Source organism: Trichechus manatus, unplaced genomic scaffold (assembly GCF_000243295.1).
Source record: "Trichechus manatus latirostris isolate Lorelei unplaced genomic scaffold, TriManLat1.0 scaffold00080, whole genome shotgun sequence".
Lineage (NCBI taxonomy): Eukaryota > Metazoa > Chordata > Mammalia > Sirenia > Trichechidae > Trichechus > Trichechus manatus.
This window is the reverse complement of record NW_004444016.1, coordinates 90,162-117,088: the sequence shown is the minus strand read 5'-3', so window position 1 is coordinate 117,088 and position 26,927 is coordinate 90,162. Positions and strand designations below refer to the sequence as shown.

At 36.2% G+C, this 26,927-nt stretch overlaps 1 protein-coding gene across 4 annotated transcripts in view; it reads right to left on the bottom strand.

Annotated features, from left to right (window-relative positions):
- AKAP10 (A-kinase anchoring protein 10) overlaps window positions 1-26,927 on the bottom strand; it is a 124,670-nt gene that overhangs the window by 43,626 nt on the left and 54,117 nt on the right. For all 4 annotated transcript variants that reach the window (XM_004380979.2, XM_023735521.1, XM_023735522.1 and 1 more), the window contains exons 6-10: window positions 24,034-24,118; window positions 22,575-22,698; window positions 20,995-21,131; window positions 17,628-17,772; window positions 15,351-15,524 (exon numbers count right to left, since the gene is read on the bottom strand). In XM_004380979.2, the coding sequence (XP_004381036.1) occupies window positions 15,351-15,524; window positions 17,628-17,772; window positions 20,995-21,131; window positions 22,575-22,698; window positions 24,034-24,118 (665 nt within the window). The remainder of the gene's footprint in view (window positions 1-15,350; window positions 15,525-17,627; window positions 17,773-20,994; window positions 21,132-22,574; window positions 22,699-24,033; window positions 24,119-26,927) is intronic.

Sequence of the window (26,927 nt, the reverse complement as noted above, 5' to 3'; positions counted from 1 at the left end):
ACATGGAAACTGAATAACACTCTGCTTACAAACAACTGGGTAACAGAAGAAATCAGAGATGTAATCAAAAAACTCCTATAATCAAACGAAAATGAAAACAGATCATACCAAAACCTTTGGGACACAGCAAAGGCACTCCTCAGAAGACAATTTATAGCAATAGATGCACATATCAAAAAAGAAGAAAGGGACAAAATCAAAACATTAACTACACAACTCAAACAGAAAGAGAACAGGAAAAAAAGCCCACGGCCACCAGAAGAAAGGAAATAAATGATCAGAGCAGAAATAAATGAAATAGAGAATAGGAAAACAATAGAATCAACAAAACTAAAAGTTGGTTCTTCGAAAGGATCAACAAACCATCAATGAACGTCCTGACAGGGAACACAACAGAGGGTCCCTGATGGAGCAGTAGAAAGATGGGATGCAGAACTCAAATTCTAGGAAGAAAACCAGACTTAATGGTCTCATTGAGACTGGAGGCACCCTGGAAGGCATGGTCGCTGGACTCTGTATCACCCCAGAACTAAAACAATTTCCGAGGCCAACTCTTCAGACATGGATTGGACTGGACTGTGGGACATAAAGTGATACTTGTGAAGAATGTGCCTCTTAGGTCAAGTAGATATAAGAGACCAAGCGGGCAGATTCTGTCCAGAGGTGAAATAGGAAGGCAGAGAGAGTTAGGAGCTGGTTGAATGTTCATGGGGAATCAGGGGCGGAGGGGAGGAGTGTGCTGTCGCAGAATGGGGTGAGCGGTTGGGGTCTCATAACAACGTATATTAAAAAAAAAAAAAAATTCTGCATGGGAGACTAACTTGAAATGTAAACTTCATTTAATTACAACAATAAAAAAAACTTTAAAAAATGTGAAAATATTAAAATTGTACACATTTCTTATACATTAAGCACTATTATGTCTCTATAATACTCTCCTTTAGTTGAATACAGTTTCTGACACATATTTTAGCACTAAATTAATATTTGTTTAATTAAAAAAAAAATAACCCAAAAAGAAAGGATCAACAAAATTGACAAACCACTGGCCAAACTCACAAAACAAAAACAGGAGAGGACGCAAATAACCCAAATCAGAAATGAAATCGGGGACACTATTACAGACCCAACTGAAAGAAAAAGGATCATAACAGAATATTATGAAAAACCACACTCCAACAAATTTGAAAACCTAGAGGAAATGGATAAATTTCTAGAAACATACTACCTACCCAAACTAACACAAAGTGATGTTGAAAATCTCTACAGACCCATAACAAGAGAAGAGATTGAAAAGGTAATTAAAAAAATTCCCCCCCAAAAAAGCCCTAGCCCAGATGGCTTCACTGGAGAGTTCTACCAAACATTGAGAGAAGAGCTTATACCAGTACTAGTCAAACTATTTGAGAACAAAGAAAAGGAAGCAACATCTCTGAATTCATTCTATGAAGCCAGCATAACTCGGACAACAAAATCAGGCAAAGACGCCATAAAAAAAGAAAATTACAGACCAATATCTCTTATGAATATAGATGTAAAAATTCTCAACAAAATTCTAACCAACAGAATTCAGCACCATATCAAACAAATAAAAACACCACAACCAAGTAGGATTCATACCAGGTATGCAAGGATGGTTCAACACTAGAAAATCAACCAATGTAATCCACCACATACATAAAAGGAAAGAAAAGAATCACATGATCATCTCAATTGACGCAGAAAAGGCATCTGACAAAGTCCAACACCCATTCCTGATAAAACATCTCAATAAAATAGGTATAGGAGGGAAATTTCTCAACATAATAAAGGGCATGTGTGCAAAACCAACAGCCAACAACTTTCTTAATGGAGAGAGGCTGAAAACATTCCCCTTGAGAACAGAACAAGATAAGAATGTCCTTTATCACCACTCCTATTTAACACTGTGCTGGAAGTCCTAGCTAGAGCAATAAGGCAAGAAAAAGAAATAAAAGGCATCCAAACTGGTAATGAAGAACATAAACTGTCCCTATTTGTGAATGATATGATACTATATACACAGAAAACCCAAAAGACTCCACAAGAAAACTACTGGAACTAATAGAAACATTCAGCAGAGTAGCAGGATACAAGATAAACATACAAAAATCATTGGATTCGTATATACCAATAAAGAGAACGATGAAAAGGAAATCAAGAAAACAATACAATTTATAATAGCCCCTAAAAAAAATAAAATACTTAGGAATAAATCTAACCAGGGATGTAAAAGACCTATACAAAGAAAACTACAAAACACTAGTGTAAGAAACCAAGAGATCTACATAAATGGAAAAACATACCATGCTCATGGATAGGTAGACTTAACATTGTGAAAATCACAGTTCTACCCAAAACAATTTACAAATACAATGCAGTCCAGATCCAAATACCAACAACATTCTTTAGAGATGGAAAAACTAATCAATAAGTTTATATGGAAAGGGAAGAAGCCCTGGATAAGGAAAGCACTATTGAAGAAGAAGAATCAAGTAGGAGGACTCGCACAACCTCACCGCAGAACCTATATATACAGCTACAGTAGTCAAAACAGTCTGGTACTGGTACAATGACAGATACTTTGACCAACGGAATCAGACTGAAAACACAGATGTAAATCCATCCATCTATGGTCACCTGATGTTCGATAAAGGGCCCAAAGTCCATCAAATAGGGAACAGACAGTTGTTTCAACAAATGGTGCTGGTAAAACTGGAGACCATCTACAAAAAAATGAAACAGGCCTCATACCTCACGCCCATACACAAAAACTACTTCAAAATGGATCAAAGACCTAAATATAAAGCCAAAAACTATAAAGTTCATAGAAGAAAAAATAGGATCAATGCTAGAGGCCCTAATACACGGCATTAACAGGATACAAACCATAACCAACAATACACAAACTCCAGAAGATAAGCTAGATAACTAGGATCTTCTAAAAATCAAACACTTATGCTCATAAAAAGACTTCACCAAAAGAGTAAAAAGAGAACCTACAGAATTGGAAAAAACTTTTTGGACATTACAAGCCAGACAAAGGTGTAATCTAAAATCTACAAGAAAATCCAACACCTCTACAGCAAAAAGACAAATAACCCAATTAAAAAACGAACAAAGGAAATGAACAGACACTACATCAAAGAAGACATTCAAGCGAGCAACAAACATATGAGGATATGCTCGTGATCTCCAGCCATCAGAGAAATGCAAATCAAAACCACAATGAGATACCATCTCATCCCGGCATAACTGGCACGAATCAAAAACCTAGAAATAGCAAATGCTGGAGAGGCTGCAGGGAGATCGGAACTCTTATCACTGCTGGTGGGAATGCAAAGTATACAACCATTTTGGAAAACAATATGGCTAGAAATAGAAATAGAAATACCATATAATCCAGCAATCCCACTCCTACGAATATATCCTAGAGAAAGAAGAGCCATCAAACAAATAGACATATGCACACCCATGTTCACTGCAGCATTGTTCACAACAGCAAAGAGATGGAAACAACCTAGATGCTCATCAACAGATGAATGGATAAACAAACTATGGTACATACACACAATAGAGTATTACACAACAATAAAGAACAATGATAAGTCTAAAGCATCTTATAACATAGATGAAGCTGGAGGACATCATGCTGAGTGAAATAAGTCAATCACAAAAGGACAAATACTGTGTGAGACCACTACTGTAAAAACTCATGAAAAGGTTTATACACAAAAAGAAACAATCTTTCATGATTACAAGGGAGGGCAGTGGTGGTGGTGGGGGAAATACTAAATAGGTAACAGATAAGTGGTATCTTTGGTGAAGGGTGAGACAGTACACAATACTGGGGAAGCTAGCACAACTTGTACAAGGAAAGGTCATGGAAGCTCCATAGACACATCCAAACTCCCTGAGGGACCGAATTGCTGGGTGGAGGGCTGTGGGGACCATGGTCTCAGGGAACATCCAGGTCAACTGGCATAACATAGTTTATAAAGAAAATGTTCTACATTCTACCTTGGTGAGTAGCGTCTGGGATCTTAGAAGTCTGTGAGCAGCCATCTAAGATACTCCACTGGTCTCTTCCCTTCGGGAGCAAGGGAGAATGAAGAAAACAAGGTACAAGGGAAAGATTAGCCCAAAGGACTAATGGACCACAACTACCACAGCCTCCACCAGACTGAGTCCAGTACAACTAGATGGCACCCGGCTACCACCACTGACTGCTCTGACAGGGATCACAACAGAGGGTCCCAGACAGAGCCGGAGAAAAATATAGAACAAAATTCTAACTCACAACAAAAGAGCAGACTTACTGGTCTGACAGAGACTGGAGAAACCCTGTGAGTATGGCCCCCAGACACCCTTTTAGATCAGTAATGAAGTCACTCCCAAGGTTCACCCTTCAGCCAAAGATTAGACAGCCCCATAAAACAAAACGAGACTAACGGGGCACAACAGTCCGGGGACAAGGACTAGAAGGCAGGAGGGGACAGGAAAGCTGGTAATAGGGAACCCAAGGTCAAGAAGAGAGAGTGTTGACTATGTTGTGCGTTTGTTAACCAACGTTATAAAACAATACGTGTATAACTGTTTAATGAGAAGCTATTTGTTCTGTAAACCTTCATCTAAAGTACAATAATAAAAAAAAAAGAGATGAGGGAAGAGAGATGTCAAGCCACATGAAGACTGCCCAGGAGCAGAAGCTCCAAAAGAGAGAAAGACCTTCCTCTAGAACCACCAGAGAGAAAGCCTTCCCCTAAAGCCAGTACCCTGAATTCAGACTTCTAGCCTCCTAAAGTGTGAGAAAATAAATTTCTGTTCATTAAAGCCATCCATTTGTGGTATTTCTGTTACAGCAGCACTAGATAACTAAGACAATGACCAACTGGGATTCCTTCCATGAATGCAAGGCTGGTGTAACATCCAAAATTAAATAACACAATACATTAATGAAGGACAAAAACCACATGATCATTTCAACAGTTACAGAAAATGCATTTTACAACATCTAACACCAATCATGATAAAAATCTTCAATGAACTAGGAATAGAAGGAACACAATAAAGAGCACTGATAAAAAAACAGCTAACATGATATCCAATAGTGAGAGACCGAAAGCTTTCCCCCTAAGATCAAGAACAAATAAAGGATGTCCACTCTCACCACTTCTATTTAACATTGTACTGGAAATTCCAGCCATTGCAATTAGGCAAGGAAAAGAAACAAAAGGCATCTAGATTGAAAAGAAAGAAGTAAATTCCAAACAACGTATAGTAATTCCTCCTACACATATGGAAACCAAGAAGGACATATCTAAGCAACTCATGAACCAAAGAAAAAAAATCAGAAAACATTTATGACTATACAAAATATTTAAAACTAAACAACAATGAAAATGCTGCATATCAAAACTTTGGAAATACAGCTAAAACAGTATTCGGAGATAAATTACTAGGCTTGTATGCATACTAATAAATGCATAAAATTAAATGAGTTAAGTGTACAAATCAAGAAAAAGTGTATAAAGGACAACATAGTAAACTCAAAGAAAAATAGTAAAAAATAATAAGAGCATTGAAGATGAATGATCTACTCGTACATGTAACAATAATGGAGAAATCTCACAAATATAACATTGAATAAAATAAGCCAGACACAAAAGAGTGCATATAAAAGTTAACAGAAAGAAGGAAATAATAAATATTAGAGTTAAAATTAATGAAACAGAATAGGAAAATAACAGAAAAATTACCAAACCCAAAAGTTGGTGCTTTGAAAACATCAATAAAATTGGTAAACCTTTAGCTGGATTGACCAAGAAAAAAGAGAAAACTTAAATCACTAAAATCAGAAACGAAGGAGGAAATATTACTACTGTTCTTACAGAAATAAAAAGAATTATAAAGAAATACTATGAACAATGCCAATAAATTAGATAACTCAGATGAAACGGAAACATTTCTAGAAAGACACAAATTACTGAAACTGATTCAAGAAGAAACAGAAAAATGGAATAGATAACAAGTAAAGACAGTGAATTAGTAAACAAAATACTATCCACCCAAAAAAGCACAGGACCAGATGGCTTCACTGGTAAATTCTACTAAACATTTAAAGAACAAAACAAAACTCATTGCTGTTGAGTTGATTTAGACTCATAGCGACCCCACAGGACAGAGTAGAACTGCCCCATAGGGTTTCCAAGGAGCGGCTGGTGGATTCAAACTGCAGATCTTTTGGTTAGCAGTCAAGCTCTTAACCACTGTGCCACCAGGGCTCCATTTAAAAAATAATTAATGTTAATTCTTCACCAACTCACTGAAAAAACAGAAGAGAGAACACTTCCCAACTCATTCTATAAGGCATATATTATCAAAACCAGACAGACATCACAAGAAAAGAAAACTAAGGATCAGTATTTCTCATAATTATAGATGCAAAAATTCTCTTCAAAAACACTAGCAAACTGAATTCAGCACCATTTACAAAGGATTATACACTATGACCAAGTGGGATTACAGGAATGCAAAGCTGGTTTAACATCCGCAAATCAATTAACACAACATACCATATCAACAGAGTAAAAACTAAAAACCCACATGATCATCTCAATAGGTGTAGAAAGAGCATTTGACAAACCAACACCTTTTCATGATAAAAACATTAAAAAATTAGACGTACTAGGGGACTTCTTCAACATGAAAATTTATGAAAAACCCACAGGTAACATACTCACTGGGGAAAAGCAAAGCTTTCCTTGGAAGATCGGGAACAAGTAAAAAATGCCCACTTTCTCTACTTCTATTCAATATAGTACTAGAAGCTCTTGTCAGAGCATTAAACAAGAAAAAGAAATAAAAGGTATCCAAACCAGTCACGAAGAAATAAAACTATCTCTATTCACGGATGACATGACCTTATATGTAGAAAATCCTAAAGGATCTACCAAAAAAAAACTATTAGAGATAATTAACGAATTTACAAAAGTTGCAAGATGTAAGATCAGCATGCAAAAATCAGTTGTATTTCTATACACTGAATTTAAAAATGTAACAAAGAAAACAATTCTAGGGTAATTCCAGTTAAGATGGTATCTTAGATACACACACCATAATGACACCCAACAACAAAGACTCAAGAAACTAAGCAAAACAGACATAAATAATGACCTTGGACCACCGAACATCAAATGGAGAGTTGAAAAAACAAACTGAGCACCAACTGGAAGGAGACACAGAACAAACCCATTGGGAAAACAGAGATTTGTAATTAATCATGCCCTGCCTGCTGGCATGGCACATCCTAATCATTTTTGGGATGGCATTAAGCAGTGTGGCCATTTGGGATGGCTAAATTAGGACATTCCCAGATAAACAGAAATAAAGGAATTTATAAGCACCAGACCAGCCTTACAAGAAATATTAAAGGGAGTCCTTCAAATAGAAAACCAAAGACATCACACAACAATCTGGAATAAAGACACATGACAGCATCACCCAGATACCAAGAGAGATAAAAAGTTCAAAAAAGTAAAATACGGTACAAAATTGACTAACGGGAACCAAAGATATGAAGATGTAAACAATGACAACTTCAAAACAAAAGGGGGAATGAATGGTATAGTTATAGAACTTCAATACGGAGAGGAAGTCAAGGCAATCTCAAGATATAACATAAGTTTAGGATGTAAACTTCAGGGCAACCACAAAGAAAAGTAATAAATCTATTTGCAAAAAGAAAAAAGAAAAAAGACTCAGTAAACACAAAAACAACAATAACAAATGAAAGGAAAAGAAAGTCCGTATACAAAAAGAACTGATCATAGAAAGTAAAGAATAAAGAAACCGTTAACATCATAAAAAAGTGTAACCAAATGGCAGCAGTAAATTCATACCTATCAATAATCACACTGAATATAACTATATTAAATTCATCAGTCAAGAGACAGAGAGGCAGAATGGATATTAAAAAAAAAAAAAAGACCCATCAATATGCTGTCTACAAGAGATACACCTTGGACAGAAAGACAAACAGGTTAAAAATCGAAGGATGGAAAAAAACATACCAAGTAAACAGTAATCAAAAGAGAGTAGGAGTGGCAATATTGATATCTGACAAAACAGACCTAAAAGTCAAAATCCATTAAGAGGCAAAGAAGGACATTATGTGATGATTAAAGGGTCAATTCACCAAGAAGATACAACAATTATAGATATTTATGCATCCAGTGCCAGAGCACCAAAATTTATAAAACAAACTAGCAGAATTGGAGAGAGAAATATACATATCTACAATGGTAGTGGGAGATTTTAACACATTGTTTTTGATGATGGACAGAACTAGAAAGAAAATTAAGATCTAACCAACACTATCAAACAACTGGACTTCACAGACATATATAGAACACACCACCTGACAGCAGAACAATACATATTCTTCTCCAATGCACATGGAACAGTCTCCAGAACAGACCGTATTTTAGGCCACAAAGCAGCATCAATAAATTTAAAAAGACTGAAATTATACAAAACATAATGGTATGACCACAACAGTATGAAAGAAAAATCAACAACAGGAAGAACAATGAAAATAAATCAAATACATGGCAACTAAATAACACCTTACTAAAAAAGCTACTGAATCATAAAAGAAATCAATGGTGAAATTTAAAAAAATACCTAGAATTAAATGAGATGAAAACATAACATACAAAACCTTTGGGACACAACAAAGGCAGTGCTCAGAGGGAAATTTATAGCAACAAATGCATACATTAACGAAGAAGGTCCAAAATCAGTAACTTAACCTGACAACTCGAACAAGTAGAAAAGGAAGAGCAAAGGGAGACCAAAGCTACCACAAGAAAGGAAATAATAAAGATCAGAGTAGAAATAAGTGAAATAGAAAACGGAAAAACAATAGAATCAACAGGACTAGAAGATGGTTCTTTGAAAAAATCAATAAGAGAGACAAACCACTGGTCAAACTGACAAAGGAAAAAAATGAGAAGATGCAAATAACCAAAATAAGAAATGAAACTGGACACATTACAACAGAGTCAACAGAGGATCATAACCCAGAATACAATGAAAAACACTCCGACAAATTTGAAGATCTAGAAGAAATAGACAAATTCCTAGAAATAACATTAGCTACCTAAACTAACACAAATAGCAGCAGAATATCTACACAGACCCATAACAGAAGAAGAGACTTGAAAATGCCATAAAAAACAAACAAACAAACAAAAAACTCCACAAAATAAAAGCCCTGGCTCAGATGGCTTCACAGGCGAATTTTACCAGACATTCAGAGAAAAGCCAATACCAATTCTACCCAAACTCTTCCAAAATATAGAAAAGGAATACTTCCCAACTCATTCTATGAAACCAGCATCACCCTGATACCAAAGTCAGGTAAAGACACCACACACACATACAAAAATTACAGACTAATATCCCTCATGAATATACACACAAAAATTCTCAACAAAATTCTAACCAACAGAATTCAACAGCATATCAAAAAAAATCATACATGATGATCAGGTGGGATTCATACCAGGAATGCAAAAAGGGTTCAACTTTAGAAAATCAATTAATGTAATTCACCACATAAATAAAACAAAAGAGAATAATCACATGATCATCTCAATTGATAATGAAAAGGCATCTGATAAAGTGAAACACCACTTCCTGATAAAAAACTCTCAACAAAATAAGAATGGAAGGGAAATTCCTCAACATAATTAAGGGCATATATGTTAAACCAACAGCCAACATTATTTTCAATGGAGAAAGACTGAGAGCATTGCCCTTGAGAATGGGAATGAGACAAGAATGCCCACTATCACCACTCTAATTCAATACTGTGCTGGAAGTCCTCACTAGAGCAATAAGGCAAGAAAAAGAAATAAAGGGCATCCAAGTTGGAAAGAAAGAAGTAAAAAAAACTATTTCTATTTGTAGATGACACAATTCTATACGTAGAAAATCCCAGAGATTCCACAAGAAAACAGTGGATCTAATAGAAGGATGCAGCAAAGTGGCACGGTACAAAGATCAACACACAAAAATCAGTTGGGTTCCTTTATACTAACATGGAGAATTACGAGAAGGAAACATAGAAAACAATACCATTTACTATAGACCCAAAAGGATAAAATACCTAGGAATAAACCTAACCAGGGATGTAAAAGGCCTATATGACGAAAACTATTAAAGACTCCTGCAAGAAACTAAAAGAAGCTTTCAAAAATTGAAAAACATTTCATGCTTACAGAGTAGAAGACTTAACATCATGAAAACGTCAATACCGCTTAAAGTGATCTATAGATACAATGTAATTCTAATCCAAATTCCAACAACCTTATTTACTGAAATGGAAAAAAACATCACCAACTTTGTATGGAAAGGAAAGAGGCCCCGAACAGCCAAAGCAATATTGAAGAACAACAAAGTAGGAGGCCTCACACTCCCCGATCTCAAAATATACTATAAAGCCAAAACAATCAAAACAGCCTGGTACTGGTTCAATGACAGACCCATACACTAATGGAATAGAATTGAGAACCCAGAAGTAAATCTATCCATCTATGGGAAGCTATAGGGTTGCTATGAGTCAGAATTGACTCAACAGCAGTGGTTTTTTTCTTTGGTTATGGGAAGCTAATTTTTCACGAGAGGTCAAAGTCCATTCAGTGGGGGAAGAAACAGTCTCTTTGACAAACAGTGCTGGCAAAACTGGATATCCATTTGCAGAAAAATGAAACAGGATCCATACCTAACACCATACACAAAAATTAACAAAATGGATCAAAGACCTAAATGTTAAAGCTAAAACTATGAAGTTCCTGTAAGATAATACAGGGACAAAACTATAAGACCTAATTATTTCCAGTAATAATGTATCTAACAAATGCACGAGCAACTGAAGACAAATTAGGTAACTAGGACTTCCTAAAAATTAAGTACGTATGCTCATGAAAAAACTTTATCAAAAGAGTAAAATGAGAACCTACAGATTGGAAAAAATCTTTGGGAATGATGTATCTGATAAGGGTCTAATCTCTATAATATACAGAAAACTTCAACAACAGAAAGACAAACAAGCCAATTAAAAAACGGGCAAACGAGCTGAACTTCACCAAAAAAGACATTCAAGTGGCCAACAAACACACAAAAAGATGCTCCCAATCATGAACCATCAGAGAGACGCAAATCAAAACTACAATGAGATACCATCTCATCCATGCAAAAATGGCACTGATAAAAAAAAACCAAAAAACAACAAATGCTGGTGAGGTTGTCGGGTGAATGGGACCCTCATCCACTACTCGTGGTAGTGTAAAATGGTACAACCACTATGGAAAACGGTATGGTACTTCCTCAAACAGCTAGAAATACCTTATTTCCAGCAATCCCACTCCTAGGTATATAGCCTAGAGATCTAACAGCAGTGACACAAATAGACATATGCACATCTATGTTCACTACAGCATTATTCACAATAGCAAACAGATGGAAACAACCAAAGTGCCTATCGACAGATGAATGGATAAACAAAATGTGGTACAGACATACAGTGGAATGCTACACAGCTATAAAGAATAATGATGAGTCCACAAAACATAATATGGATGAACCTGAAGGACGTTATGCTTAGTGAAATAAGTCAAGCACAAAAAACCAAATAGTGAATGATACCACTTTTATAAAAAGACAAAAATAGGTATACATACAGAAATCAACGTTCTTTGGTGTTTACTAGGGATGGGAACAGGAGGGATGGGGACTCACTCTCTACACAGTAGACACTTGCTAGTTTTGGTAACGGCAAAGGCAACAGGCAAAGGCAACACTGAATGTCAGTAAACTGAACACAATTTAACCAAGGTAAATGAAGAGACTAAGAAATACACAATAACAAGGGACAATATTAGTAAATGCTGTTAACATATACCTGGCAACAGCACTAACAACCAAAAAAACACGTGAGTGATTACACAGGTAGATACGTATGCATACATGTGTATAGGAAGGTATATGTGTGTATATACGTGAGCATATATAGGTGTATCTGTAGGCGAATCTACGTACATGTTTGTGTGTGCTGCGCATATATATAAAACAAAAGTACATAGGGGACACAGTCACAGATACCTCCCAGACATAAGCAAATACATCGCAAGATTGGTTTACTGTGTTTGAAGGCTCAGAACCATAGTCTCATGGGACATCTCTGTCAATTAGCACAACACAGTCTATTAAGTTTATGTTCTACATTCTAGTTTGGTAAGTAGCGCCTGGGGTCTTAAAAGCTTGCAAGCAGTCATCTAAGATACAACTATTGGTCTCTACTTGTCTGAAGCAAAAGGCAAAGAAGGAAACCAAAGACCCAAAGAAGAAACTAGTCTATAGGACCAATTACCTACATGGAACCACAGCCTCACCTACTCAGAGACCAGAACTATATGGTGCCTGGCTATTACTACCAACCATTCTGACCAGGGCAATAGATGATCCTGGATAGAATGGGAGAAAACTGAAGAACAAAACTCAAATTCTTAAAAAAAAAAGGCAGATTTACTGGACAGCAGAGACTAGAGGAATCCCTGAGACTATTGCCCTGAGATACCCTTTAAACTTAGAACTAAAATGACTCCTGCAGGTCACCTTTCAGCTAAATAACAGATTGGCTCATAAAATAAACAATATCACCCATGAGTACTGTACTGCTTAAAAAAAAAAAAACAGATCTACATGAGAAGAACGATCGATATTTATTCTAAAGCAAAGACGAGAAGGTCAGAAGGGGACAGAGAAGCAAAAATAATGGAAATGGAACAACCAGAACGGAAAGAATAAGAATGGTATTTGTGGAAATAATGTGGAAAAGGGAACCAATGTCACTGAACAATAATGTAGAGAAATTGTTAAATGGGAACCTAATTTGCTGTGTAAACTTTCACCAAAAATTTGATTAATTAAAAAAATAATAATAATTCTATTTATAATAGGACCCAAAAGAATAAAACACTTAGGAGTAACTGCCCAAAGAAGGTGCAATATTTGTACATTGAAAACTAAAAAACACTTCTGGAAGAAGTTAAAGACTTAAATGGAAAGACAGCCATGTTCATGAATTGGAAGACTTAATATCCTTAAGACTGCAGTTCTCCCCAAAGAAATCTATAGATTCAGTGTAATCCTGATCCAAGTGGAAATAGTAATCCTAAAATTCATACAAAATTTCAAGGGCCCAGAATAGCCAAAACAATTGTGAAAAAGAAGTAACATTTCCAATTTCAAAATTACAAAGATAGTGTAATCAAAACCCGCATAGGATTGAGAGTCCAGAAATAAACTCATACATCTATGCATCTATGGTCAACTGATTTTCAACAAAGATGCCAAGACCATTCAGTGGTGAAATAGTTTTTTTTTAAAACAAATGGTGCTGGGACAAATGGATATGCACATGCAAAAAAATGAAGTTGGACCTCTACCTCACACTAAATTTACCTCAAAATAGATCATATATGTAAATGTAAGAAATAAAATAATAAAAAAACTTAGGAACAAACAGGGGTATTTATGCACGTGAAATTTAACAATGGTTTCTTAGACGTGACACAAAAAGTACAAGTAACAAAAGAAAAACATATAAACTGGACTTTATCAAAATTAAAGACTTTTGTGCTTCAAAGGACACTATCAAAGAGTGAAAAGACAACTCACAGAATGGGAGACAATATTTGTAAATCATGTATTTGATAAGGGGCTTTAATCTAGACTATATAAAGAACTTTTACAACTCAATAGTAAAAAGACAAACCGATCGATCAATTAAAAAATGGGCAAAGGATTTAATATTTACCCAAAAAAGACAGATAAATAGCCAATAAGCACATGAAAAGGTGCTCAACATCATTAGCCATTAGGAAAATACAAATCAAAACCACAATGAGACACAACTTCATATCAATAGGATGGCTATAATCAAAAGTAGATAATAACAAGTTTAGTGAGGATGTGGAGAAATTAGAAGTCTCACACACTGCTGGTGGGATTATAAAACGGTGCAGCCACTTTGGAAAATGGTCTGGAAGTTTCTTAAACTTAACAGAGTTATCTTTTGACCAAGCAATTCCACTTCCAGGTATATACACAAGAGAAATAAAAATGTACGTCTACACAAAAACTTGTACACAAATGTTAATAGCAGCATTACTCATGACAGCTAAAACATGGAAACAAACCAAATGTGCATCAACCAGATGGATAAATCAAATGTGGTCTACATCCATACAAGAGATTAGACCATAAAAAGGAAAGAAGTTCTGATACATGCTAAACATGGATGAACCATGAAAACATTATGCTAAGTGAAAGAAGCCAGTCATAAAAGACCACATACAATATGATACCATTCATACAAAATGTACAGAATAGGTAAATCTATAGAGAGAAAGATTCATGGTTGCCTAGGGCTGGAAGAATGGGAGGTTTGTGGAGGTGATAGCTTATATGAGGTTTGCTTTTGGGGTACTCAGAGCTTTGTTAATGGCAATAAAATAGTACTGTCTTCTAAATTAAGAAGCTGCATCCAAGGCCTAATATCAAAAAATTCAAAGTGTTATTTTTTTATTTGTCAACAGTGACCGAGAAAATTATTATGCTATATCATTTGACTTATGGTGAACAACACTAGGTGGGGAATATAGTTTTGGCTCTACCACTTACTGCGTGATTTTGATAAAATCAGTTCACTTCCTAACGCCTTAGGTCCCTTGTTTTGGGGATAACCCACTTCAAATGATTTTGGGAAGATCAGAGAAGATAAGATTGATATATAAAAGTAGTCCAAAAATAAAAAAATAAAAAGTTAAGGAAATGTACAATGTGGCACTGTAGTTCAGAATGAAACCAAAGGTTCTTCAGTGAAATACAATATTAAGAAATCTAAGAGTTCACTCATTTACTCTATAAAAAGCATCCTAAATTTAGTTATTCAAATATTTCAAATAATCACACAAAGAGATCTTTAGATACTACAAATATATTTCACATTATCTGATTTAATACTAAGAGCAACAGCTACAGAGTGAAGTAGAAAAATGGCCAGAATGAAATAGCATGATACCTTACAACACAGTATATCGTTAGTCACAAGTACTTTGATTAGAATATACAGTAAAAGTGGGTTAATTTTACTTCTTCTTTGTTTCTACAACTTAAAACTGACAAACAGGATCTGTTTCTGGTACTTGAAGGAAAAGATTTGTATGCTTTCCTTTTAATGACAGAAGTAAATTGGCCAATACCTGAGAAGATGAGCTGCTGGAAACACCTGGGTGAGACTCATGAGGAGGGCCAACAGAGCCATAAGCAGTCAATGAAATGTTCCCTCCCAGAAACTCATCTCCTCGAACTGAATGGATGAGATCATTCAAATATTTATAATAAAGATTGCTGGACAAAAAGCCAGGCAAAAAGACCTGGAAGAGAGGACAAGCATCATTTTGAAGTTGAAATCAGATACAACTAAAAATTTATTTTAAAACAAATTAATTTTACCAGCTGCACAAATGTTTTTAGTTCGTTACACTCCAAACATTATCCCCTTGTACACTGTAACTAAAATTACAATGTATACAATTTTGTTTCTAGTGTTTTTTTCAAAATACTTACCAAGAAACTATTACATCACCATGATATTTATACTTCTTGGTAACCGCCAAACAGTCCATGGAATGAATATAATTTGAAACTAGATTTTTCTGATCCGTCGTAAAAATTCAAAGTCTTTGTGCATATATTGATTTTTACTTCTGAACTGATTTCCTTAAGATAAATTACCAGGAATGTGATTACTGAGATAAATGGTATGAACATTTTAGCTTTGATGTATATGGTCAATCTACCTTTCAAAATGATTTTAGCAATATATCAAGGTATCCGTTTCCATACAGGCTATCCAACACTGGACTGTATTTTGCAAATCATTAAATAAATGCCAAATATTACATTAATATTTTTATTTACATTTAAAAGTTATTAATGATATTGAGTAAATTCCCAGACTAGTTACTTGCATTTCCTATTACAAACTTTTCCTTCACAGCACTTATCATAATTGTATTTATGTCCATATTTAATATGTGCCTTCCTTTATAGACTAAGCTCCAGGAAGGCAGAAACCATGTTTCTTTTTTTTCACCACTGTTAACACCTGTACCCTGCAAACAAATACTCAAGGATCTGCTGAATGAATCATCCATGACTATTTCCCATTTATCTACCATGGTCTTGACGTTATTCTTATTATAATTTCTTTATGCACACACATTTAGTAAGAAATATTTTTGTATATTGTTTTTCTCTATATTTTAATTTGTTTATTAAACAGAAAGTTTACATTATTATGTTTATATATTACAAAATACATAGAAAAAAAGATTATATCTTTATACTGTATATATACCAATCTGGAACTTTCCTTCTACAATCAGAAAGATTTTAATTTTAATCATGAAAATATTATCTCTGTGTAATAGCTGATACTCTTTTCTGTTTACTACTAGCTTTTCAATGATCTGAGTCTTATAAATAATTCTTCAGTATTCCTGGAATATAGTTTTTGTGTATGGCATTATATAGCAGTGCTTAATTAACCTTTTTCCACCTTGATACACAGGACATATACGAGCAACATAACTTCATGGGCAATTCTTGGTAAAATCTGCTCTAGTTCATAAAAAGAATAAAAATCATTCAGAAATTTCAAGACTTTATTATTTATAAGCTATTAGTGATATCTCTTGGAGTCCTGGGTGGCACAAATGGCTAAGCGCTTGACTACTAAATGAAAGGTTGGCTGTTTGAACCGACCCAGAGGTGCCTTGAAAGACAGATGCCTGCTCAAAAGACTGGCGATCTGCTTCCAAAAGGTCACAGCCTTGCAAACCCTATGGAGCTGTTCTCTGTACACGTTGGGTCGCCATGAGTTAGAACTGACGCAGTGGCAACTAACAACAACAACAGTGATATCTCGTAAGTGATCATGACACACAAAACTAATGCTTCAACTGTTGATAGGTACTTGTGAGATATATCATTCCTAAGCTAACTTTGTCCCTTAAAAACCAAAACCCAAACTCATTGCCATCAAGCAGATTCCAACTCAGAGTGACTGATAATTATCTAAAAAGATTTAATAATAACAACAGTAATAATAGCAGTTAACATTTTTTAGTGCTTACTATGTATTAAGCACTATGCGAATATATAAGCACTTTATACACATTACTTCATTTTAATTCTAAAATAACTTTGAGGTAAGTATTCGTATAATCCTCATTTTAAGATGAGGAAAATGGCATTAAAGAATTTTAGTAACTGCCTGTGGTCACTCAGCCTACAAAGGTCAAGATTAATACACACGAAGCTAGACACAAAGCCTTTGCTCTTAATCACTATACTGCACTGCTTCAATTCTCCAATGTTCCATTTGGTTTTTCCCATGTTATATTTTCACACTATGATGATATATTTCTGGGTTTCACCAGTGAAGAATTCTTGCAGTGAAAGTTCTTGGTTACCTTCTCCATGGTCATCCAGGCCTGACATAATGGAGTTGTGAAACAGTTAGGGAGTGGCCCACCTTCCCTGCAGATATTGGATTCAATTTCTAACCGGACAATGTCATCAAATCCAAGAGGATGTGTGGCTTGGAGGGAGAAATACCTGTGGTAGAAAGATAGCTAAAGTAAAACCAAATTCGACAGGAAGTATAAGCAACTTTTGGCATCTATACCAGAGAATATTATATGATGCTATGTGATTCAGCCTGCAGACCTGGAACTACAGAGTTGAACAATAATATCCCTGCTGCAAATTTATTTGTTCCCACTCCTTCAAATATGTGGGTCAACTTGCGACCTCCCTATGTGCCTTTCGCCATCCTTACTCTTGTCCTGTTAACTCTACTATTTAAGAGCTGTGAGGGTCAGGCTACATTTGGGGCAAAGAAACCAATCAATCACACATATTTAATGGGAACCTATTCTCCGTTACAGTATTCTCTGGATACTGCGTGGCTTAAAGTCAGGAAAGGTGTGCGTCAAGGCTGTATCCTTTCATCATACTTATTCAGTCTGTATGCTGAACAAATAATCTGAAAAGCTGGACTATGTGAAAAAGAACGCAGCATCAGTAACTGGAGGAAGACTCATTAACAACCTGCGTTATGCAGATGACACAGCCCTGCTTACTGAAAGTGAAGAGGACCTGAAGCACTTACTGATGAAGATCAAAGACTACAGCCTTCAGTATGGATTACACTTCAACATAAAGAAAACAAAAATCCTCACAACTGGACCAAAAAGCAACATCACAATAAACGGAGAAAAGACTGACGTTGCCTAGGATTTCATTTTCCTTGGATCCACAATCAACATCAATGGAAGCAGCAGTCATGAAATCAAAAGATGCCTTGCACTGGGCAAATCTGCTGCAAAAGACCTCTTTAAAGTGTTGAAAAGGAAAGATGTCACCCTGAAGACTAAGGTGTGCCTGACCCAAGCTATGATGTTTTCAATCGCCTCATATGCATGCAAAAGCTGGACGATGAATAAGGAAGACCGAAGAAGAAATGACACCTTTGAATTGCGGTGTTGGCAAAGATTATTGAATATACCATGGACTGCCAAAAGAACAAACAAATCTGTCCTGGAAGAAGTGCAACGAGAATCCTCCTTAGAAGCAAGGATGGTGACACTACGTCTCACATACTTTGAACATGTTATCAGGAGGGATGAGACCCTGTAGAAGGACATCATGCTTGGTAAAGTGGACAGCCAACGAAAAAGAGGAAGACCCTCAACAAGATGGATTGACACAGCAGCTGCAACAATGGGCTCAAGCATAACAGCGACTGTGAGGATGGTGCAGGACTGGGCAGTGTTTCATTCTATTGTATATGGGATTGCTATGAGTCGGAACCAACTCGATGGCACCTAACAACAACAATTCTCCGTTCAGGACTTGATAAGTAGAAATGGAATTAAGGAGGGTAAGACATGGTCACTTCCCTTCAAAAGAGAGTAGAAAGACCTATTCACAGGATACAATAAGGACATACTATCACATCAAGTATTAACTATGAGACACAGACAATAAACATACAGGAATTCTAAACGAAATGGCACTGAGGATGAAGTGGATGGATCTGATGTATTCGGACAGAACTAACAGCAATAGTTGATGATGGTTTAGTGTGGAAAAGAAAGGGAGTTATCAATGATAACAAAGGATTTCTAACTGGTGTTTTGATAAGCTGATAACGAAGCAGAAACAAAAAAGCAGAAAAATGTATCTATATGCTCTCTTACAAGCACCCTTCAAAGTAGGCTTCTATCTCCTGTCCGTGACAGAAACAGAAGGTTGATAATGTACTAATAGTGATAACCATATATAAGATACAAAAACACAAGTAGGGAATCGGAAAAGTCAAATTTGGTACAATGAACTTGGCAAAATGACAGTGCTAGTGGGATGCCACAGAGTAATCTTCATTTAAACATAGCTACCAATGTGAGAATGGAATCCAGTGGGAAAACAGGGAATCTGCTCTGTGCAGTTACTGAGCTCTAGCCAGGGCCTTCTGAGTGCCACTACTCTGCACCAGCATAAAAAGTCTTTTTTTGCTATCAGTTTCCATGACAAAAAAGTGAGTCTGTCATCTTCTAATAGGTAAATATTCCTCCATGATCTGAATTTTCAGGCACTGAAGACTCAATTCCTAAATGTAAAATTCTTGCTATTTTAACATACATATAAATGTTTCGTATATAATATTTTCTATGAATATATTAGAATAAACACTGGACAGAACATTAAGAATTTCATTCCAGTCCCAGTTCTGCAACTAACTTGTCTGTGACTCCGGAAAGTCACTACCTCTCCAGAACTTAGTTTCCTTCTCATGAAATGGGAAAATGAGACTAGAGCCCTAATCTGGATATCCAGCAAAATCATCTGGACTGTCTTCTAAATATAAAGACTGCTGAGTCACACCTCAAACCTGCTGACTGAGAATCTTATAGAGATGAAGACTGGAAATCTATTTTTAACAAGCTCCCAGGCAATTCTCATGCAGACAGCCCAGCATGAGCCTGCAGACTAACGTTTAGGAACCACTGGCCTAGATGCTCTTAGTTCTTTTCTACCTCTAACATTCCATGCATTTCTCTCCACCCCAAAAGCACTCCATTAGCACTTGCTTATGTACACTAACAAATTACTTTTCTTTACAGAACAAGAAAAATTAAATAAGAAGGAACCCCACATGTCATGAAGCTGGCCGCAGCCTTATCACTTGCCTCAGCAGATGTTTTCAATTCTGTTCACTGTAAAATACTTGCATCCTCACATCTTCAGTGAAAGCTAATGAAAAACTATTATTCATTTAGCGATTAATCTGGTTGAGTAATTTGTTCGAGAAAATATGATATACCCACACATAGATATATTCAATCTATTCAATTAATTTCCTCTTCCTCTTATATTCCCCACCCCTGCAAGTCTCCTGAAAGTGTCACGTATCTTCAAGTATCCATGACTTTGCTTGTGTCAGTGCCTCTGCCTAGAATGTTCTTTTCCACCTTCTCTAGTCAGCACAATTCAAGTAATTCTTCAGGATTCAATTCAAATTCTGTGACACCCTCCCTGATCCTCACTGATCGTTGTCCTGCTTGTCACACATAAACTTCCCTTCCTCCAAGAGAAATATTTGTTCTAAGAATTGTGAAAACTTTACACATACCATATGAAAAGTTATTTTTGTGTCTGCCACACTGTGAGGTCCTTGATAGCAGAGACTGTGTTCATTCATCTTTATTTCTGAGTACATATCAAACGCTCAATAAATACTCGCTGAAACTGAGTGCATATTTCAATAAAACTCACTTATCATATAAAATCATGGCATCATTCTGTGCTTCCTGTCCATCATACTGGCCCTTTTTGGCAGCAAGCTGAGACTGGAAGTTGTCTGCTGCTAACCAGAACTGTAAGATATTCACTGCATCCTCTTTTTCCATGTACTAGGAAGGAAAAATACAGAAAGAATATGAATAGATTTCTCTCACCATCAATAATCTATTAGCCCCAAGTATTGAAATACAGGACACAAGCAAAAAGATCTGCCTGTTTAGCTAACGCCAGTCAGCAACTTACAGTCATTTGATATTAAAGTTTAAAAATATTCTTTCAGGGAAAAAACAAAAACAATGACCATACAGCCGGATGCAAACTTAGTAAACTGAAGTAAAAATTACACTGAAGATGGATAAGTGGTTCCTCAATGGCAAACACACAAAATAAACCAGATCAAATCTTTTATACTGATTATTTCCATGCAGCCATATTAGCCTGAACAAATACTTATGGCAAAGAGAAGGAGTGAAAAAACGAATCAGCTGAACAACTGTACTCTTGTGAAGAGGCAGAATGCAAGTGTCGATTTAAGTTACTGCTTTGTGAGATTGGGAATCATCTTTATCTCCATTTAACAGTCATTTAAGGAGCTCTGGTGGTGCAACGAGCGCCAGTGGCCCAGTGGTTAAGCGTTTGGCTGCTAACCGAAAGGTCAACAGTTTGAACCCACCAGCCGCTCTGCAGGAGAAATATATGGCAGTCTGCTTCCGCAAAGATTACAGCCTTGGAAACACCATGGGGCAGTTCTACTCTGTCCTTTAGGGTCACTATGAGTCGGTATCAACTTGATGGCAGTGGGTTTGGTTTTTTAACGGGTTGGTAGTGCAACAGTTAAGCGCTCAGCTGCTAACCGAAGGTTGGTAGTTGGAACACACCCAGCGGCTCCATGGGAGAAAGACCTTAAAGATTACAGTCTAGAAAACCCTATAGTATAGGGCAGTTCTACTCTGTCGCATGGGGTCACTATGAGTCAAAATCTACTGGATAGCACCTAACAACACAATAGTCATATATTTTGCAGCAAAAGAATTTTATTTGCTAAAGCCTAACAAATATCATTAAACTAAACTATATGCCTCACAGAGACTAATATAGTCACCGCTTTTTGCAAATGTTTCACCGGACAATTCTATCAAGTAGGTAAAGTAAAAATGCTAGAAGCAGGAAAAAAATTTACTACTTTTCTTTCTCTGTTCTGAAGTCTGGTCTGCAAATGTTTGTGCACTGAACTCAAGTATCCACCTCTGTGGCTTTAAAACAGCTCCAAATAGTTAAAAGCATGCACTTTCTTATAAGCAATAGGTTAAGTAGGTTTTTCTTTCAAAATTATAGTTATTTTACATTGAATTCCACTTTCTCTTTAACCTAATATGCCATTAAACTGCTCTTGTCATTAGACACAACTTAAAACAAGAAAATTATTAAAATTCAATCGATCTTGTTGGAAATGATTTGTGTCATCTATGTTACTTTCTATATACAGGATCCAGCATTTATAGTTTAGAGGCTGGAATGCTCTAATAAGGTGTGAAAGAAAATGCAGACTTTACCTCAGAGAAATAAAAGAGGGCTGACTCACAGAACAGAATGTCAGCCAGGTAAACAGTTCCACTCGTCAGTACTTCAATCTGGTATTTACAGAAATGGTGACTTCGCAGAAACTCACTAAAGTGCCTGCACATGAACAAAAAAGGAAAATATGAGGGAATGACCAAGGAAAGAGCTTAATCAGGAAAAATACACTCTTTCTATTACTGTCCCCCTTATATCTTAAAGGCCTAGGTCAACACAACCTTACTTCCCATAGTGTCATTCTTGATTCCTCCACCTGTAAGTAATCTCTCCCACCTCTTAATGACTTGGTAGCTCTGTTCTGATATTTAACACAAGCTACCTCAGTAACCAAAGAACATGCCCTATTTCTCTTGCGAGGCTTTAACTTCTTTCAAGGCAGGTGCAAGGTCTAACTGTATCTTACACAAAACATTCTTCATAAATGTTAAATGGAAGAATATATAGATTTTTTTAAGAGCACGCAAAAGTAATTAATCTAGAAATTCAATTCTGGAGGAAATTTCAACAATTCTATGTGGATTTAACAATATTAACATCCATTAAGCTTAGAGTACTAACAGAGTATCCAGCTGAAGACGTGCATTGTTTAAATAAAGAAACCAATTCTAATAGTCACATTAATAGTCACAATCATGCCTAAAGGACTTCAGAACTAAAAACAAATTTTTTTTTTAATTGTATTTTAGATGAAGGTTTACAGAGCAAATTAGTTTCTCTTTAAACAATTAATACACATATTGTTTTGTGACACTGGTTGTGTCAACCCCACAACATGTCAATACTCTTCCCCTCTTGACCTTGGGTTTCCCGTTACCAGGATTCCTATCCTCTCCTGCCTTCTCATCCCTGCCCCCGAGCTGGTGTGCCCATTTAGTCTTGTTTTGTTTTACGGGCCTGTCTAATCTTTGGCTGAAGGGTGAACTTCAGGAGTGACTTCAGTACTGAGTTAAAAGGGTGTCGGGGGCCATACTCTCAGGGCTTCTCCAGTCTCTGTCAGACCAGTAAGTCTGGTCTTTTTTTGTGAGTTAGAATTTTGTTCTACATTTTTCACCAGCTCTGTCCAGGACCTTCTATTGTGATCCCTGTCAAAGCAGTTGGTGGTGTTAGCCAGGCACCACTTAGTTACGCTAGACTCAGTCTGGTGGAGGCTGTGGTAGTTGCAGTCCATTAGTAAAAGCAAATTCTTTTAATTTAGGAAATATTAACATAAGAACTTTTCCTTTTAGTTTTAATAGAGTTTACATAATTTATTTTTAAAATATATTTATATTTATATTTAAACCACTAACCAAGATGGTCTTAGAATATGCTTATGTGATCCTTACACATTTAAAATACTCAAAGATAATTTGTTTTCTGTTGAGTGAAGCCTATTCCTAACACTGAACTCAAATTCCCAAGAAAACAAAATGTGAAAGTATGAAATTAACTTACTCTTGCTCCATTGCGCTAAAGACTATGGACTGTGCCAAAATAAAACAGTTGGGATCCACCTGTCCATCTTCTCCACAAATCTTTGCTGTAAAAGAAATTGTAACTAATTAAATTTCCAGTCAATTCAAGCTATACACATTTGTGAATCAAATTAGAAAATAATATTATGGGCATAAAAATCCAAAGGTTTTAAATAGAACTAAAATATATACATAGGTGAACAGCAATCTGGAGGTAGGGAAGTCTTTTTAAACATATACACAAAAGCAGAAATTAAAAGATTTAACAACATAAAATTAATTTCTATACATTAAAACATCCCAAGAACAAGATGAAAAGGCAAAATGGGGGTGGGGGTGGGGGGGTGGAATCTGTAGCATGTATGACATGACCGTTAAGAGATTACTATCATTAACGTATGAAGAGCTCTTAGAAACTATTCAGTAATGAGCCAAAAAAAAAAAATTAGCAAAGGACATGAAAAGGCAAAATATAAAGATTATATTTATATTTTCTTTTCAAAATATTATAAAAGAAAAAATATAAAATGGTCAATATGAAAAGATATACACGGCCACTAGTAAAAAAATAAAATCTAGATTAGAATAAGCAGGCACCACACTTTTTATCTAGTAAACTGGCACAAAATTGTTTTAATAATAAGAAAACCCACTGCTGTCAAGTTGATTCTGACTCATAGCAACCCTACAGGACAGAGTAGAACAGCCCTATAGGGTTTCAAGGCTGAAATCTTTATGGAAGCATACCACCACATCTTTCAACCACGGGGCAGCTGGTAGGGTTGAACCGCTGACCTGGTTAGCAGCCGAGTGTTTAACTACTGCTCCACCAGGGCTGCTGTTTTAATAATGTTGTTGTTGCTGTGTGCCATAGAGTCAATTCCAACTCATAGCGACCCTATAGGAGAGAGTAGAACTAGCCCATAGGGTTTCCGAGGAGCAGCTGGTAGACTGCAGACCTATCGGTTAGCAGCCAGAGATATTAACCACTTTGCCACTAGGGCTCCATTTTAATAATACATATGCTTAATTGTTTAATAATACATGTGGTTGAATAAGGGCATGGAAACACTGACATTAGTGCCAGTAGGAGTATGCTGTTCTTAGCTGTGTTGAGTTGGCCCGATTCGTGGTGACCCCACGTACAACAGAACGAAACACTGGACGATCCTGCACCATCTCCATGATCGGCTGCAGATCAGACAGTTGTGATCCACGATAGGGTTTTCACTGGCTGATTTTCAGAAGCAGATGGCCAAGCCTTTCTTCCTACTCTCTCTTAGTCTTGGAAGCTCTGCTGAAACCTGTTCAGCAACACATAAGCCTCACTGAAAGACAGGTGGTAGCTCTGCAAGAGGTACACTGGCCAGGAATTGAACCCGGGTCTCCTGCATGGAAGGTGAGAATTCTATCACTGAACCACCAATGCTCTCACAGTAGCAATATAATTGGAATATCTTTTTCTGGAGAGTAATTTGGCAGTTTCTAGCATTATCTTTTAAAATGAAAAAGACCCTCTAAATCAGCAATTCTAAATCTAGGATTGTAACCCAAAGAATTACAGATTTGGCAAGAATAGAACACTAGACAGAGCAACCAGATACTGACTTAGATACAGATATGGAAATACATCAAAGCTAAAACATTGAAAATAGGGAAACAGATATCAATATATAAAAAAGGATAATATTAAAACAAGAAAGAGGGACTTAAAAATGGAGACATTGATTTTTTATATGGAGGGGAAGTTAAGGCGATATAAAGTATTAAAAGACTAGCATAAACTTAAGGTAACCACAAAGGATTCTAACAATCCTACAAATCAAAATAAAAAAGTAGAAAAACATAAAGACCCAGCAAACACAAAATCTACAACAAAGAAAAAGATGAAAAAAAAATACATAGAGAAAAACGACTCAGCACAGAAAACTGAGAACAAAGAAACTGCAAACAACAAAGAGATATCAAGATGACAGCACTGAACTCATACCTATCAATAATTCCACTGAATGTAAACAGACTTAATGCACCAGTAAAGAGACGGAGAGTGGCAGATTGGATCAAAAAGCATGATCCATCTATATGCTGCCTACAAGAGACGCACCTTAGACTTAAAGACACAAACAGGCTTAAACTCAAAGGATGGAAAAAAATATATCAAGCAGACAACACTCAAAAAAGAGCAGGAGTGGCAATATTAATCTCTGACAAAACAGACTTTGAAGTAAAATCCACCATAAAGGATAAGCAAGGGCACTATATATAATGATTAAAGGGTCAATTCATCCGGAGGACATGACTATAATAAATATTTACGCACCCAATAACAGGGCTCCAAAATACCTAAAACAAACTCTATCTGAAGAGACAGACAGCTCCACAGTAGCAGTAGGAAACTTCAACATGCCACTTTCAGTGAAGGACAGAACATCCAGAAAGAAGCGCAACAAAGACACGGAAGAGCTAAATGCTACAATCAACTAACTTGATCTCATAGACATATACCAAACACTGCACCCAACAGCAGCCAAGTATACTTTCTTTTCCAACGCGCATGGAACATTCTCCAGAATAGACCACGCATTAGGCCATAAAGCAAGCCTTAACAAAATCCAAAACATCGAAATATTACAAAGCATCTCTTCTTACCATAATGTCATAAAAGTGGAAATCAACAACACAAAAAGGAAAAAAAATCAAACACATGGAAACTGAACAACACCTTGCTCAAAAACTACCGGGTTATAGAAGAAATTAAGGAGAGAATAAAGAAATTCATAGAATCAAACGAAAATGAAAACACATCCTACCAGAACCTTTGGGACACAGCAAAAGCAGTGCTTGGAGGTCAGTTTATAGCAGTAAATGCACACA